Source organism: Theropithecus gelada, chromosome 19 (assembly GCF_003255815.1).
Source record: "Theropithecus gelada isolate Dixy chromosome 19, Tgel_1.0, whole genome shotgun sequence".
Taxonomy (NCBI): Eukaryota; Metazoa; Chordata; class Mammalia; order Primates; family Cercopithecidae; genus Theropithecus; species Theropithecus gelada.
The window spans coordinates 7199024-7216247 of record NC_037687.1 but is presented as its reverse complement, the minus strand read 5'-3'; the positions used below and the strand labels follow the sequence as shown (position 1 = coordinate 7216247).

At 47.1% G+C, this 17224-nt stretch overlaps 1 protein-coding gene across 5 annotated transcripts in view; it reads left to right on the top strand.

The window, feature by feature from the left end:
- The window catches only part of INSR (insulin receptor), a 189195-nt gene that overhangs the window by 101233 nt on the left and 70738 nt on the right, over nt 1-17224 (top strand). For all 5 annotated transcript variants that reach the window (XM_025368441.1, XM_025368438.1, XM_025368440.1 and 2 more), the window contains one exon: nt 12875-13196. In XM_025368441.1, the coding sequence (XP_025224226.1) occupies nt 12875-13196 (322 nt within the window). The remainder of the gene's footprint in view (nt 1-12874; nt 13197-17224) is intronic.

Below are 17224 nucleotides of genomic sequence, written 5' to 3'. Positions count from 1 at the left end.
GCCGCTGCACTCCAGCCTGGGCAACAGAGTGAGACACTGTCTCTAAATAAATAAATGAAACAAGAAGCTACTTGAAAAAAAAATATGTATTTCCAAATATATGTCACTTTTGATAGGATAGTACACATACATGGTAAAAAATAAAAATAAAATAGGGCACTTTTTTGTGTCCCTTTTAGAGGGACATATGTCCCGTGTGTCCTCCCCTTCCCCCCACCCCCTGGTTTTTTTTTTTGTTTTTTTTGAGACGGAGTCTCACTCTGTCGCCAGGCTGGAGTGCAGTGGCGCGATCTCAGCTCGCTGCAACCTCTGCCTCCCGGGTTCAGGTGATTCTCCTGCCTCAACTTCCCGTGTAGCTGCGACTACAGGTGCGCGACACCATGACCAGCTAATTTTTATATTTTTAGTAGAGACGGGGTTTCACCATGTTGGTCCGGATGGTCTGGATCTCCTGACCTTGTGATCTGCTTGCCTTGGCCTCCCAAAGTGCTGGGATTACAGGCATGAGCCACCACGCCCGGCCCCCAGTTTTTAATGTACAATTTACATGGAGTAAAATTCACCGTTTTTAATGTAAAGTTCTTCAGATTTTAATTGGTCTATGTAGTCATGTAACCATCACCACAATCAAGATGTAGAATGGTTCCATCACCACCCACCCCCAACCCTCACAAAAAAAATTTCCTCTTGGGTGTTTGCAGATACTCCCTCTCCATTTTCAGCCCCCTGGTAACCCACTGGGCTCTGTCCTTTTTTGCTATAATTTTACCTTTTCAAGGATGTCATCAAAATGGAATCATTCACTGTGTAGCTTTTGAGACCAGTTTCTTTCTTTTTTTTAAATGATTGTAAAAAATTTTATTCTCAGTAAGAATAATTCCACTAAAATTATACGAAATAAATGCAATACTTAAAAGTGGCAAGGGAAGAGAGAGGAGGAGAATAATCCAGTTTGGCCTGGATGCTTTTTTCTTTTTTTTTTTTTTTTGAGATGGAGTCTCACTCTGTTATCCAGGCTGGAGTGCAATGGTGCAATCTCCTCCCACTGCAACCTTTGCCTCCTAGGTTCAAGCAATCCTCCTGCAGCCTCCCGAGTGGCTGGGATTACAGGCGCCTGCCGCCACATGCGGCTAATTTTGTATTTTTAGTAGAGACGGGGTTTCACCATGTTGGCCAGGCTGGTCTCCAACTCCTGACCTCAGGTGATCCATTCACCTCGGCCTCCCAAAGTGCTAGGATTACAGGCGTGAGCCACCGCACCCGACCTGGATCCATTTCTACACTGAATATAGTGCACTTAAAATCCAGCAATGCTGTTGGCCAGGTGTGGTGGCTCACACCTGTAATTCCAGCACTTTGGGAGGCCAATGTGGGAGGATTGCTTGAGGCCAGGAGTTCGAGACCAGCCTGGGCAACATGGCAAAACCCCATCTCTAGTAAAAATACAAAAAGTAGCCAGGCATAGTGGTGGACAACTGTAATCCCAGCTACTCAGGAGGCTGAGGCAGGGGAATCACTGGAACCCAGGGGACTGAGGTTGCAGTGAGCTGAGATTACACTAGTTCACTCCAGCCTGAGTAATAGTGTGAGAGTCCATCTAAAAACAAAACAAAACAAAAAATCATCCATGCTGTTATGGGTATGAGTGTTTCATTTCTTTTTATTAGTGAATGGTGTTTCCTTGTATGGATGTGCCACAGGTTTTTTTTGTTTGTTTGTTTTTGTTTTTGAGACTGAGTCTCGCTCTGTCGCCCAGGCTGGAGTGCAGTGGCGCCATCTCGGCTCACTGCAAGCTCCGCCTCCCGGGTTTGCGCCATTCTCCTGCCTCAGCCTCCTGAGTAGCTGGGACTACAGGCGCCCGCCACCATGCCCGGCTAATTTTTTGTATTTTTTAGTAGAGACGGGGTTTCACCGTGTTAGCCAGGATGGTCTCCATCTCCTGACCTCATGATCCGCCTGCCTCGGCCTCCCAAAGTGCTGGGATTATAGGCGTGAGCCACCGCGCCTGGCCTGGATGTGCCACAGTTTAAATGCATTCCCCAGTTGAGGGACATTTGAGTTGTTTCCGGTTCGGAGTGATTATGAACGCAGCCATTACCAGCATTCAAGTACCGGTTTTTGCATGAACGCATGTTTCCATTTTGCATACCTAGGGTAAAACCCTAGGAATGAGATTTCTGGGTTGTGTGGTAAGGATAAGAAGCATATGCTTAACTTTATTTTTATTTTTATTTTTTTGAGACAGAGTCTCTCTCTGTCGCCCAAGCTGGAGTACAGTGGCACAATCTTGGCTCGCTGCAACCTCTGCCTCCGGATTCAAGTGATTCCCCTGCCTGAGCCTCCCAAGTAGCTGGGGTTACAGGCATGTGCTACCACGCCCTGCTGTGTGTTGTATTTTTAGTAGAGATGGGATTTCACCTTGTTGACCAGGCTGGTCTCGAACTCCTGAGCTCAAATGATCTACCAGCCTCGGCCTCCCAACATGCTGGGATTACAGGTGTGAGCCACGATGCCCGACCCATATGCTTAACTTTATTTTTATTTTATTATTATTATTATTTTTAGATGGAGTTTCACCCTTGTCACCCAGGCTGGAGTGCAATGGCATGATCTCCACTCACTGCAATCTCCACCTCCTGGGTTCAAGTGATTCTCCAGCCTCAGTCTCCCGAGTAGCTGGGATTACAGGCGCATGCCCACCCATGTCTGGCTAATTTTGTATTTTTAGTAGAGAGGGGGTTTCACCATGTTGGCCAGGCTGGTCTTGAACTCCTGACCTCTGGTGATCCGCCCACCGTGGCCTTCCAAAGTGCTAGATTACTGGCGCAGGGCACAGTGGTTGACATATGTGACCCCAGCACATTGGGAGGTCAAGGCAGGAGGATCACTTGAGATCAGGTTCGAGATCCGCCGGGGCAACATAGCAAGACTCCATCTCTACAAAAAAACTACAAAAATGTTAGCTGAGTGGGCTGACACATACCTATAATCCAGCTACTTTAGGATCACTTGAGGCCAGGAGTCTGAGATCAGCCTGAGCAACATCGTAAGACCCTATCTCTGCAAAAAATTTGTCAAACTCTAAGCTTGGTGAGCTGCTATGTGCCTGTAGCCCAGCTACTTAGGAAGCTGAGGTGGGAGGATGGCTTGAGCATGGAAGATCAAGGTTGCAGTGAGCTGAGATTGTGTCACCACACTCCAGCTGGGGCAACACAGCGAGACCCTGTCTCCAAAAAAAAAAAAAAAAAAGAAAAGAAAAAAATTGCCAAACTGTTTTCCAAAGTAGCCATCCCATTTTGTATTCCCACCATACATGTCTCTTTCCCTTCTCTACAAATGAATTAGACTCTTTAGACACTGTGTTGCACCTTGATATTTTTCAAGTTAATGCTATGTCGGTAGCGATTCCAAGTTCTCAATGCATAGAGCTATCTCCATTTCTACAGCTGTATAGGATTCCGCCTCCTTGACCCACAGTAATTTATTTACCCAGTCTTCTATTTTGGATCTCTAGGTTGTTTTCTGTCTTTTGCTGTTAGAAACACAAATGGCTAAGGTCTGACAGGGCAGGGAATATCCCCTTCCAGGCATTGACGTGGACGTTGGGCCTCTTGTCTGCAGGGTAATTCCTGGAAGTGGAAATACTATGTCAGAGCTGGACGTGGTGGCTCACGTCTGTAATCTAGCACTTTGGGAGGCCGAGGTAGGCGGATCACCTGAGGTCAGGAGTTCGAGACCAGCCTGGACAACATGACGAAACACTGTCTCTACTAAAAGTACAAAATTAGCTGGGTGTGGTAGCGGGTGCCTGTAATCTCAGCTGCTCGGAAGGCTGAGGCAGGAGAATCGCTTGAACCCGGGAGGCGGAGGTTGCAGTGAGCTGAGATCATGGCACTGCACTCCAGCCTGAGGGACAAGAGTGAGACTCCATCTTGAAAAAAAGAAAAAAGAAATACTGCAATCAAATTGCACCTGCCTCTTGGTGCAATATTCCTCCCTTTGCTTTGAACTGCCTCCCTGAAGCAAATTGGTGTTTCTGTGACTCCCTCTGTCTAGGGAAGTGGTCCTTTAGTGGGGACATTGTTTATCCTGGGGAGGGTCCACCAGAGGACTCTGACACAGCGATCTCCTTTTCCCTCCATCAATTTAGTTAGATTTTAGTCTCTGATCTTCTCAGCAGTGTAGAGTGAAAAAGCTACCGCAGCTGACAGTTTCAGGAAGGTGATGGCTGCTTCTGTTTGCTCACCCAGGAGCTTTTGGGAGGTTTAGGGAGAACTGGGGGAAAATTGGGACCAGCGGCTCAAGGTGGCTTTGGAGGGGAGACAATGGATGGACACAGAACCTGCATTTTTGGAGAGGGGAGATCTGGGTAGATATTCCCTACACACACAGCACGCACTTGTGCGCAGATGTGAGGGAGGGATAGCTGCTGGACGGTTTGGCATTTTCCTGAAAGTCTGCCGTCTTCTCTGGCAGACACAGCCTGGGCTGCTGACTGTCCCTACCCCAAACCAGAAGTTGGGCAGGAACAGACACTTGGGCTCATTAAGTGTCAATAAGGGGGATCAGGTCAGGGGCACAGGGAGAGGAAAGTCAACCCCGTCCTCCACCAGGGCTGTTTCTCATCTTGCACGACACGTGGCTTTCATAACGTCTTCACTTTGCGGTCTGTGTCACCAGAAGAAGCTGCTGTTCTGTGGCTACTTCACTTGTGTCATGCCCTTTCCCCACCCTGGGCTGCTTGTGATTTTCCCTTTCTTTCCTTCTTTTCTTTACTTCCCTCCCTCCCTCCCTCCCTTCCTCCCTCCCTTACTGCCTCCCTTCTCTTTCTTTTCTTTCTTTCTCTTTTCCTTCTCTCTCTTTCTTTTTCTTTCTTTCTCTTTCTCTTTTCTTTATTTCTTCTTTCTCCCTCTGTCTCTTTCTTTTCTTTTTTCTCTTTATTCTTTCTTCTTTATCTTTTTCTTTCCTTCTTTCTCTCTCCTTCCTTCCTCTTTCTTTCTCCCTCTTTCTTCTTTCTTTCTCTTTCCCCTCCCTCCTTCCTTCCCTCCTTCTTTCCTTTTTTCTGTCTCTCTCCTTCCTTCCTTCTTTCCTTCCCTCTTTCCTTCCCTCCCTCCCTCCCTCCTTCTTTCTTTCTCTTTCTTTTCTCTCTCTCTTCCTTCCCTCCTTCTTTCTCTCTTTCTTTCTCTCTCCCTTCTTTCCTTCCTTCCTTCCGTCCTTTCTTTTTGATGGAGTCTCACTCTGTCGCCCAAGCTGGAGTGCAGTGGTGCGATCTTGGCTCACTGCAAGCTCCGCCTCCCGGGTTCACGCCATTCTCCTGCCTCAGCCTCCCGAGTAGCTGGGACTGCAGGCGCCCGCCACCACGCCCTGCTAATTTTTTGTATTTTTAGTAGTGACGGGGTTTCACCGTATTAGCCAGGATGGTCTTGATCTCCTGACCTCGTGATCCACCCACCTCAGCCTCCCAAAGTGCTGGGATTACAGGTGTGAGCCACTGCGCCCGGTCCTCACTCTCTCTTCTTTTTAAAGATAGGATCTTGCTTTATTGCCCAGGCTGGAGTGCAGGGTGCAGTCACAGCTCACTGCAGCCTCAAACTCCTGGGCTGTAGCATTTCTCCCACCTCAGTCACCCCAGTAGCTGGGATTAGTAGCGTGCACCATCAGACCCGGCTAATTTTTTTATTTTTGTAGAGACAGAGTCAGGCTATTTTGCCCAGGCTGGTTTTGAACTACTGGACTCAAGAGATCCTCCCATGTTGGCCTCCCAAAGTGCCATTACATGCACAAGCCACTGAGCCTGGCAGGCTTGTGATTTTCGTGTGGAGCTTTTCACATTCTCTCTAACAATTTGTGTTCAGAGAAACCAGTATGGGGAACAAGAGTATGTGGAAGCGTCCAGAACCAGTTTAGAGGACTCCCACTCAGCTAGGGGGTGCAGTGGCCACCCCGAGTAGCCTGCCTTTCTCTTTCTTCCCTTCCCTTTCCTTCCCTTCCCTCCCCTCCCCTCCCCTCCCTTCCCCTCCACTCCCCTCCCCTCCCCTTCCCTTCCCTCCCCTCCTCTCCTCTTCCCTCCCCTCCACTCCCCTCCCCTCCCCTTCCCTTCCCTCCCCTCCTCTCCTCTTCCCTCCCCTCCATTCCCCTCCCCTCTCCTCCCCCCCCTCCCCTCCTTCCCATCCCTCCCCTCCCTTCTCTTTCTCTCTTTCTCTCCTTCTCCTTCTCCTTCTCTTCTCTTTTCTTTCTTTTTGAGACAGAGTCTCATTCTCTCTCCCAGTAGTAGCACAATCTCGGCTCACTGCAACCCCTGCCTCCCGTGTTCAAGCAATTCTCCTACCTCAGCCTTCCGTGTGGCTGGGATTACAGGCTCGTGCCACCATGCCTGTATAATTTTTGTATTTTTGGTAGAAACAGGGTTTCACCATGTTGGCCAGGCTGGTCTCAAACTCCCTGCCACGGCCTCTCAAAGTGCTGGGATTATAGGCGGAGCCACCACACCTGGCCTCTATTTTTTTTTAATTGACAAATAATAATTGTATATGTTATATATTTATGGGATAGCATGTGATGTTTTGATATCTGTTTACGTTGTAGAATTATTAAATCATGCCAATTTAAAAGCTATTGCCTCACATACTTATTGTTTGATGGTTAAAAAATCTACATTTTTAGCAATTTTGAAATGTCCAGTGTACTGTTACTTATTATAGCAACTATTGTGTCCATTACATAACTAAAGCTTATTTCTCCTAAGTGAAATTTTGTACTGTTTGATCAACATCTCCCTACAGAGTTGGAGACACCTGGAATGGGCTTATAGTGTTCCAAGGATAGTCTTCAAAGAACTGGTTGGGCGTGGTGGCTCACGCCTGTAATCCCAGCACTTTGGGAGGCCGAGGTGGGTGGATCCCGAGGTCAGCAGTTCAAGACCAGCCTGGCCAACATGGTGAAACCCCATCTCTACTAAAAATACAAAAATTAGCTGGCCGTGATGACGGGCACCTATAATCCCAGCTACTCAGGAGGCTGAGGCAGAGAATTGCTTGAACCAGGGAGGTGGAGGTTGCAGTGAGCCGAGTTCGCACCATTGCATTCCAGCCTGGGCGACAGAGTGAGACTCTGTCTCAAAAACAAAACAAAACAAACAACAACAACAACAACAAAAAAACACCAAAGAATACAGGTCAACATGTTTATTTAAGCCATTAGTGAGGGAACAGCAGGATTATAAAGCCAAAACATGTATAGTCACTGAAATAAGAAGGCAATGTTAGCTATGAGGCTGCTTAATGTCCCACAGGAGAATAAAACTGTAATCTTTGGGGATGATTTTTTTCTTTTCCCCCCCTCCTTTTTTTTTTTTTTTTGTTTTTGTTTTTGGTAGGGAGAGATGGGATCTCACTCTGTTACCCAGGCTGGTCTTGAACTCCTCCTGCCTCAAGCAATCCTCCTGCCTCAGCCTCCCAAAGTGCTGGGATTACAGGCATGAGCCTCCATGCCCAGCTGAGAGTATCTTTTCTCTGAGATGAAAATAATTTGCAGCATATCTGACTGTAAGTTAGCACTAATTTCCATGAGTCTAGTCCCTAATAGAAACAGTGAAATTGGCCAGGTGTAGTGGTTCATGCCTATAATCCCAGCACTTTGGGAGGCCAAGGTGGGTAGATCACTTGAGGTCAGGAGTTCAAGACCAGACTGGCCAACGTGGTGAAACCCCGTCTCTACTAAAAATACAAAAATTATCCAGGCATGGTGGCGAGTGCCTGTAATCCCAGCTACTCAGGAGGCTGAGGCAGGAGAATCACTTGAACCTGGGACACAGAGTTTACAGTGAGCGGAGATCGCACCACTGTACTCCAGCCTGGACAACAGAGCAAGATTCCATTTCAAAAAAGAGAGTAAAATCAATTACAGGTACATTTAACTAGCGCAGGTTGATAAACTATCTGGCCCATCACTTGCTTTTATAAATAAAGTTTTATTGGACCCAGCCATGCCTCTTCACGTACATATGTCTATAGCTGCTATCATGCCATCATGGCAGAGTTGAGTAGTTTCAACCGACACCGTATGTCCTCCAAAGCCTCAAGTATTTGCCTGTGGCCCTTTACAGAAAAAGTTGACCAACTCCTGTGCTGGAAAATGAAATAGCTCAGATGAGCCTGTCAGACAGGGCTCCAACACGGGATTACAAAATCTGGCAGCCTCTGGCCTTGTTTGCAATGGTTGGATAATTTTTCTTCCCATTGTCTGGGCCGGAAGGACTTCTGTGTTTGAGAGGTTTGTGTTAGGCCATTGATGACGCCTCTTTTGAATGAAAGGGCTGACCCTCTGAAGTGGCTCCAGCCCAGGAAACAAGCCCTTTCCTCTTGTGTGTGTGTCCTTGCCAGAGCGCTGGGACTCTGTGGGCCCTAGGTAATTGTTGTCTGCCTTGTATATTGCTTCCTCCGATTGAATTTCAGCCCTCAGGTTCCCACAGACAGATCAGTGTTAATGATGTTGATAATTGTGATAATTATAGATACCCTCTGTAGTTAATTTCTATCAAGCCTAAAAATGTCTCTATCAAAGAATCTGATGTGTTACCGACGTTATCCTGTTTATTTCTTGCAACAGCCTTAAGAAGGAAGCAAGGGACTCTTATTAACAATCCCTCCCCCAGCCTTTTTTTTTTTTTTTTTTTTTTTGAGATGGAGTCTCGCTCTGTCACCTAGGCTGGAGTTCAGTGGCACAATCTTGACTCACTCACTGCAAACTCCTCCTCCTGGGTTCAAGTGATTCTCCTGCCTAAGCCTTTCGAGTAGCTGGGATTACAGGCAAGCATCACCACACCCAAAAAAATAATTTTTGTATTTTTAGTAGAGACAGGTTTCACTATGTTGATCAGGCTGGTCGTCTTGAACTCCTGACCTCAAGTGATCCACCCGCCTGAGCCTCTTAAAGTGCTGGGATTACAAGCATCAGCTACTGTGCTTGGCCCTGTTAGAACTTCCTAATTCTTGTTTTTTTTTTTTTTTTTTTGACAGAGTCTCACTCTGTCAACCAGGTTGGAGTGCAGTGGCATGATCTCAGCTCACTGCAACCTCCACCTCCAAGGTTCAAGGGATTCTCGTGCCTCAGCCTCCTGAGTAGCTGGGATTACAGGCGCCCGCCACTATGCCTGGCTAATTTCTGTATTTTTAGTAGAGACGGGGTTTTACCATGTTGGCCAGGCTGGTCTCGAACTCCTGACCTCAAGTAATCCACCCACCTCGGCCTCCCAAAGTGCTGGGATTACAGGTGTGAGCCACCATGCCCAGCCCCAGGATAATTTTCAAGAGTGATCCGTGCCATAAGGAAAATGTAATGAGATAACGTGTTAGCTCCTGAATGGAGAAGGAGGGGCAACTTCTGCTGGGGAGGTCAGGGAAGGTCTGTATAAGGACCTGAAGGATACAAAAGAGCGAGCCACAAGGGGACAAGGGACCAGCATGCTCCACCCAGAACAGCTTACACAAGGTCCTAAGGTAGGGCTGAGCCTGGGTGTGTGTGGGTGGGAGGTGCAGAAAGGAGGCCAGCCTGGGAGAAGGACTTAGCAAGACTGGCAGGGATTAGACCCCCCCAAGGCCTGTAGGGGGTATGCTTTTATTCTCTATGCCTGCACTGTCTAGTGTGGGAGATGGTAGTCATCTGTGGCTAGTAAACATTGGAACTGTGTCAGGCGCAGTGACTCACACCTGTAATCCCAGCACTTTGGGAAGCTGCGGTGGGAGGATCGCTTGAGCCAGGAGTTCGAGACCAGCCTGGGCAACATAGTGAGACCCCATTTCTACAAAAAATTAAAAACTTAGCAGGGTGTGGTGGCGCATGTCCATCATTCCAGCTATGCAGGAGGCCAAGGTGGGAGGATCACCCGAGCCCAGGAGATTGAGGCTGTAGTGAACTGTGACCATGTCACTGCACCCCGGAGCCTAGGGGACAGAGCCAGACCCCATCACACACACACAAAAGAAATTGTTACACATTTTATCCATGTGACAAAATATCACATGTACCCCATAAATGTGTAAAACATTGTGTATCAATGTAAAACTTTTTAAAAATTTTAAACTGAAATTAAAATGAAATGTAGTTGAAAGTTTAGTTCCTTGGTAAAAATTGGAATCCTGGTACACTGTTGGTGGGAATTTAAAATAGTGCAACTAGGCTGGGCATAGTGACTCATACCTGTAATTCCAGTACTTTGGGAGGCCGAGGTAGGTGGATCACTTGAGGTGAGGAGTTCAAGACCAGCCTGGCTAACATGGTGAAACCTCATCTCTACTAAAAATACAAAAAAATTAGTGGGGCGTGGTGGTGGGCACCTGTAATCCCAGCTACTCAGAGGCTGAGGCAGGAGAATTCCTTGAACCCAGGAGGTGGAGGTTGCAGTGAACCAAGATCGAGTCACTGCACTCCATCCAGCCTGGGCGACAGAGTGAGACTCCATCTCAAAATAAATAAATAAATAAATAAATAAATAATAAATCCTATATTATTCCACTTATATAAGGTTCCTAGAGTTGTCAGAGTCAGACAGAAAGTAGAATGGGATGCCAGGAGCAAAGGCTCACACCTGTAATCCCAGCGCATTGGGAGGCCGAGGCAGGAATATCATGAGGTTAGGAGTTCAAGACCAGCCTGGCCAACATGGTGAAACCCCGTCTCTACTAAAAATACAAGAATTAGCTGGGTGTGGTGGTGGCATCTGTAATTCCAGCTACTCTGGAGGCTGAGGCAGGAGAATCGCTTGAACCCGGGAGGCGGAGGTTACAGTGAGCTGAGATCGCGCCACTGCACCCCAGCCTGGGCGACAAAGCAAGACTCTATCTCAAAAAAAAAAAAATAATAATAATAATAATAATAATAATAAAAAGAAAGTAAAATGGGAGGTGCCAGGAGCTGGGGAGTAGGGTGGGTGTGAGTGTTTCATGGGGACAGAGTTTCAGTTTGGTTAAGATGAGAAAGTTCTGGAGATGGGTGGTGGTGATGGTCGCATAGCCACGTGAAAGTATTTAATACCACTGAACTCTACATTTAGACATGGTTACAATAGTGAATTTTATGCTATGTGTATTTTACCACACTTAAAAAAAAATCGGATTTCCTAGTCGCACTAACCACATTCAGAAGCCACAGGGGAGAAGTGGCTACCGTGTTGGACGGCCCAGATAGAGAATATTTCTGTCATCTCAGAAAGTTCGACCAGACGGTGCTGCTCACATATGGATGTAGCTTCTGGGGCCACTTCTGTTCCCTGAGTTTGGCTGGTGGGATCCACTGTGCTGAGAATCACAGTTTGGGGATTTGGGGTGAAGAATACTCCCCAACTTTTTTTCTTTTTCTTTTTTTTTTTTTTGTTTCGTTTTTTTGTTTTGAGACAGTCTCCCTCTGTCACCAAGGCTGGAGTGCAGTGGCATGATCTCGGCTCCCTGCAACCTCCACCTGCCAGGTTCAAGTGATTCTCCTGCCTCAGCCTCCTGAGTAGCTGGGATTACAGTCGCCCGCCACCACACCTGGCTAATTGTTTGTATTTTCAGTAGACGGGGTTCCACCATGTTGGCCAGGCTGGTTTCGAACTCCTGACCTCAGGTGATCTGCCTACCTTGGCCTCCCAAAGTGCTGGGATTACAGGCATGAGCCACCACACCCAGTCTTTTTTTTTTTTTTTTTTGATGGAATTTTGCTCTTGTCGCCCAGGCTGGAGTGTAATGGCGCGATCTTGGCTCAGTGCAACCTCCACCTCCCGGATTCAAGTGATTCTCATACCTCAGCCTTCTGAGCAGCTGGGATTACAGGCATGCACCACCACACCCGGCTAATTTTTGTATTTTTAGTAGAGACAGGGTTTCACCATGTTGGCCAGGCTCGTCTCAAACTCCTGACCTCAGGTGATCCACCCACCTCGAGCTCCCAAAGTACTGGGATTACAGGCATGAGCCATGGCACCCAGACACATTTGCATGTTTAAGTAACTAACATGTCTCCTCCATTAGACCTTGTGCTTGCTCCCAAAGGCAGGGTCTGCAGGCACTTTTTCCCCATAGTGGTTACAGTATTTAGATTAGTGCAAGCAAATGTCTGTTGAAGCAATCAGTGGTTTGGGGGCAAGTTACTTAACCTCCCCATGCCTCAGTTTCCCCATTTGTAAAACAAAAAAATAAAGGAGATAACAGTGTATCTACTTCACATGGGGGGTACAGCAGCATGCTGGAGTTGGCTTGCTAGAGCCAGTGGTCAAATTTTCAGTCAATTTGTGAGCCATTTGTTAGACATAAGATATTCATAAAAACTATATAAACCTACAGTGAAACAAATGACATTAAAAACCGAAGTTTTTAAATTAACAAAGGTTTTTAAAAGTAGCAAAGACTCAAAACTCACCACCTCCTAATAGCATACGATATTTTCCTATTATCTGTGCTGTTGAGGTTATTTACTACTTTTGTGTCAATAGTAGATACATTTTGTATATACTTATAAATACTATTTAGAGGAATGCTACTATGTATCGCTTGCCAGCTGTATGTTTAGTAACTTCATGTGGGTGGCCTGAAATCCACCACTGGTAGGAATATTTACACCATGGAAATTGGCAAATGCTATATAGATCTGGGCCCTCCTGTCCCCCTCCCTCAGGCAGTTGTTAAACATTGACAAGCACACCAATGGTTTGGAGGCTTAAACCAGTTAATAGATGTGTCTGGCATGTGTGTAATGATGTAGAAATGCCGCTTTTATTGTTAGTATTTGGTTGGCTCTCACTGTCTGATCCAGAATTGCTGCATATGCAGACAGGAATTGGACAAAGCCATTGACCAACTGTTTTATTTATTCATTTATTTTCTTCCCTCTCTCCCTCCAGTTTGCCCAACCATCTGTAAGTCACACGGCTGCACTGCCGAAGGCCTCTGTTGCCACAGCGAGTGCCTGGGCAACTGTTCTGAGCCCGACGACCCCACCAAGTGCGTGGCCTGCCGCAACTTCTACCTGGACGGCAGGTGTGTGGAGACCTGCCCGCCCCCGTACTACCACTTCCAGGACTGGCGCTGTGTGAACTTCAGCTTCTGCCAGGACCTGCACCACAAATGCAAGAACTCACGGAGGCAGGGCTGCCACCAGTACGTCATTCATAACAACAAGTGCATCCCTGAGTGTCCCTCCGGGTACACGATGAATTCCAGCAAGTGAGTTCTGGATGTGGGTCCGGGGGGCAGCCGAGAGAAGAAGGAACGTGGGGTTGGTTGTGATGATGCCTCCTGTTAAAACTGTGTGCAAACCCAGGGTTAATTGGCTATGAGTGAGGTCTCTGCTCTCAGATGCTACTTTTGCACCCTGTTTTGGTCCTGGGCTTGGGAGCAGGAGTTGCCTACCTTTTTCTCTAAAGGGCCAGATAGTATATACTTCTGGCATTGTGCCCACCATTCTTTCTTTTTTTTTTTTTTTTTTGAGATGGAGTCTTGTTCTGTCGCCCAAGCCGGAGTGCAGTGGCACGAACCTGGCTCACTGCAACCTCTGCCTCCTGGGTTCAAGTGATTGTCCTGCCTCAGCCTCCCAAGCAGCTGGGACTGCAGGTGTCTGCCATCATGCCTGACTAATTTTTTTTTTTTTTTTTTTTTGAGACGGAGTCTTGCTCTGTCACCCAGATTGGAGTGCAGTGGTGCAATCTCGGCTCACTGCAAGCTCCACCTCCTGGGTTCACGCCATTCTCCTGCCTCAGCCTCGCACGTAGCTGGGACTACAGGCGCCCGTCACCACGCCAGGCTAATTTTTTTGTATTTTTAGTAGAGATGGAGTTTCACCATGTTAACCAGGATGGTCTCGATCTCCTGACCTCGTGATCCTCCCGTCTCGGCCTCCCAAAGTGCTGGGGTTACAGACGTGAGCTACCGCGCCTGGGCAATTTTTGTATTTTTAATAGAGACAGCATTTTGCCATGTTGGTCAGGCTGGTCTCAAACTCCCAACCTCAAGTGGTCCACCTGCCTCGGTCTCTCAAAGTGCTGGGATTGCAGGTGTGAGCCACCGCGCCGTCTGGCATTGTGGACCCCAGTTCTAAGCTTTCTGTGCTTGACTTCAGAACGAGAAAACATAATAAAGACAGTGTCCTTGAATTTCCCTAAAATCCTCCACGTGGCCTGTCCTCACTGATGTAGCTTCATCATTGTCACATCAAGGATATACCAAGGTCTTTTGTGTCTTCCCTGGCCTGTAGCCTGGTGGTGTGCCAAGATTAGCCCAGAACATACTGTCTCCTGGAGGAAGAGACTCACTTCTGCATTATTCTCAGGGCTTCGCTGTTCTCTGAAGGACAGTATAATCAAACCATTTCCTGCCGTTTGGGTGAGAAATAGCAGAGTTTTCTCTCTTCGGCAGTGAGTCAGATTTCCTACGCACATCACAGACTTTCTGTTCACGCTGTTAGCTTCTTCCATGAGCTATTTTGGGGGCCGTAACTGAGTTGCAAAAATCTGTTTCCTGGTTTTTGTATTGAGGTTTTATGTTTTGTTTTAAAAACACACACACGCACACACCACAAAACAACACAAAAACAAATCAGAAACAGACACATCTCAAGAGGCCTTGAGCTGACCTGCTTACGTCAAGTATCTTCCTCTTCAGACTTGAGAATTAGCCAAGCGAGAGTGTTGTGGTGGGAAATTTTATTTCCCTGGGTGGAGAGGGCGGGAAGGAAAACAAGCTGTGATTTCAGTTCTTACGACTCTTTCTTTGAGTGTTTGTGAAACCTGCAAGTACAATATGTTTTGTTTTGCTTGTTGTTGATAAAAACCTACCAACAAAACCTTTTGGCTTTATTGACCAAAAGGGTCTATAAATCACCTTTGCATACCAGACAGAGTTTTTTTTTTTTTTTTTTTTTTTTTTTGGCCAGTGTATTCCCAAGATTGAGGAAATGACCATATTCCTTTTGATTCTTTTCTAAAATCGCATTTGAAATTAAAAAAAAAAAATGGGTTAATATCTCCTGGCAAGACGTTTGTTTAAAAGACATTGGCCTTAAATAAAAGGCATTTTTGCCTCACCTTTTTTTTTTTTTTTTTTTTTTTTTTTTTTTTTTTTTTTTTTTTTTTGAGACAGAGTCTCGCTTAGTCGCCCAGGCTGGAGTGCAGTGGCGCGATCTCGGCTCACTGCAAGCTCCGCCTCCCGGGTTCACGCCATTCTCCTGCCTCAGCCTCCCGAGTAGCTGGGACTACAGGCGCCCGCTGCTTCGCCCGGCTAATTTTTTGCATTTTTAGTAGAGACGGGGTTTCACCATGTTAGCCAGGATGGTCTCGATCTCCTGACCTCGTGATCCGCCCGCCTCGGCCTCCCAAAGTGCTGGGATTACAGGCGTGAGCCACCGCGCCCGGCCTTGCCTCACCTTAACTACGGCCTGAGACATATAGCAGCCTCCTTTGATTTTCTCACTGATGATGTAGGAGATGCTAAAACAAAAACTCTGAGAAACTGACAGCACATCTTTGGCACCGGAGACCTTTCCTGAATGGAAGAAAACAAAGGAGAGGATGGTGCATTGTCGCAGTATTTTATTGCATAGGTTTAAAAAAATTAATATTTTTATTTCTGAAGCTTTTAATTTATTTATTTATTTATTTATTTTGAGACAGAGCCTCACTCTGTCACCCAGGCTGGAGTGCAGTGGCATGATCTCGGCTCACTGCAACCTCTGCCTCCCGGGTTCAAGCAGTTCTCCTGCCTCAGCCTCCCAAGTAGCTGGGATTACAGGTGTGAGCCAACAAGCCCGGCCAATGTCTTTTGTTAGTGCTTTTGTTTTTTTGAAATGGAGTTTCATTCTTGTTGCCCAGACTGGAGTGCAATGGTGCGATCTCGGCTCACTGCAACCTCAGCCTCCTGGGTTCAAGTGATTCTCCTCCCTCAGCCTCTGAGTAGCTGGGATTACAGACATCTGTCACCATGCCCTGTTAAATTTTTTCTTGTATTTTTAGTAGAGACGGGGTTTCACCATGTCGGCCAGGCTGGTCTCGAACTCCTGACCTCAAGTGATCCGCCCACTTCGGCCTCCCAAAGTTCTGGGATTACAGGTGTGAGCCACCTTACCTGGCCTGAAGCTTTTCTTTTTATCTTATGAAAGACTTTATAGGACTGTGGCATTTTCGAATATGGTTTGTTATCAAATAGGGCCAGATGTTTTCTTCCATTCTGGTGGCTTATCTGGGAAAGAATTCTTGATGTTTTCAGAGCAGAGTTCTGGGAACTCATGTGGATTTGTTAAAAGGTCTTGGCCAGGCGCAGTGGCTCATGCCTGTAATCCCAGCACTTTGGGAGGCCGAAGTGGATGGATCACCTGAGGGCAGGAGTTTGAGATCAGCCTGGCCATCATGGTGAAACCCCATCTTTACTTAAAATACAAAAAAAAAAAAAAAAATTAGCCGGGCATGGTGGTGCATACCTGTTATTCCAGCTCCTCAGGAGGCTGAGGCATGAGAATTGCTTGAACCCAGGAGGCAGAGGTTGCAGTGAGTTGAGATCACGCCATTGCACTTCAGCCTGGGTGACAAGAGTGAAACTGCATCTCCAAAAAAAAAAAAAGGTCTCACCGTCTACTGTCATTCCAAAGTACCTGCTGGGATGTAATAGCACAGTGCTGCTTCCTGAGATGAGGAGGATCAGATATTTGTGATGGATAAATTTTCAATGAGTACGGGACATCCATTGGGAAGGGGAGAATAACCTAAAATCCTTGACTCTTCTTGGCCTCTCTCACTTCTTCCTGTTAAGCTGAGGTCTCAAATTTGTCTACAACTCCATCTACTTCACCATCATGTCTGACCCAGTCCCCTTGAACAATCTCTTTGCTCCTGCTTCCATTCTAGTGACACTGGTTAAAAGTGGCCACCTGGGCCGGGGGTGGTGGCTTACGCCTGTAACCCCAGCACTTTGGGAGGCCGAGGTGGGTGGATCACCTGAGGTCAGGAGTTCGAGACCAGCCTGACCAACATGGTGAAACCCCGTCTCTACTGAAAATACAAAAATTAGCCAGGTGGTTGGCCGGGCGCGGTGGCTCAAGCCTGTAATCCCAGCACTTTGGGAGGCCAAGACGGGCGGATCACGAGGTCAGGAGATCGAGACCATCCTGGCTAACACCGTGAAACCACGGTGAGCTGAGATCCGGCCACTGCACTCCAGTCTGGGCGACAGAGCAAGACTCCGTCTCAAAAAAAAAAAAAAAAAGA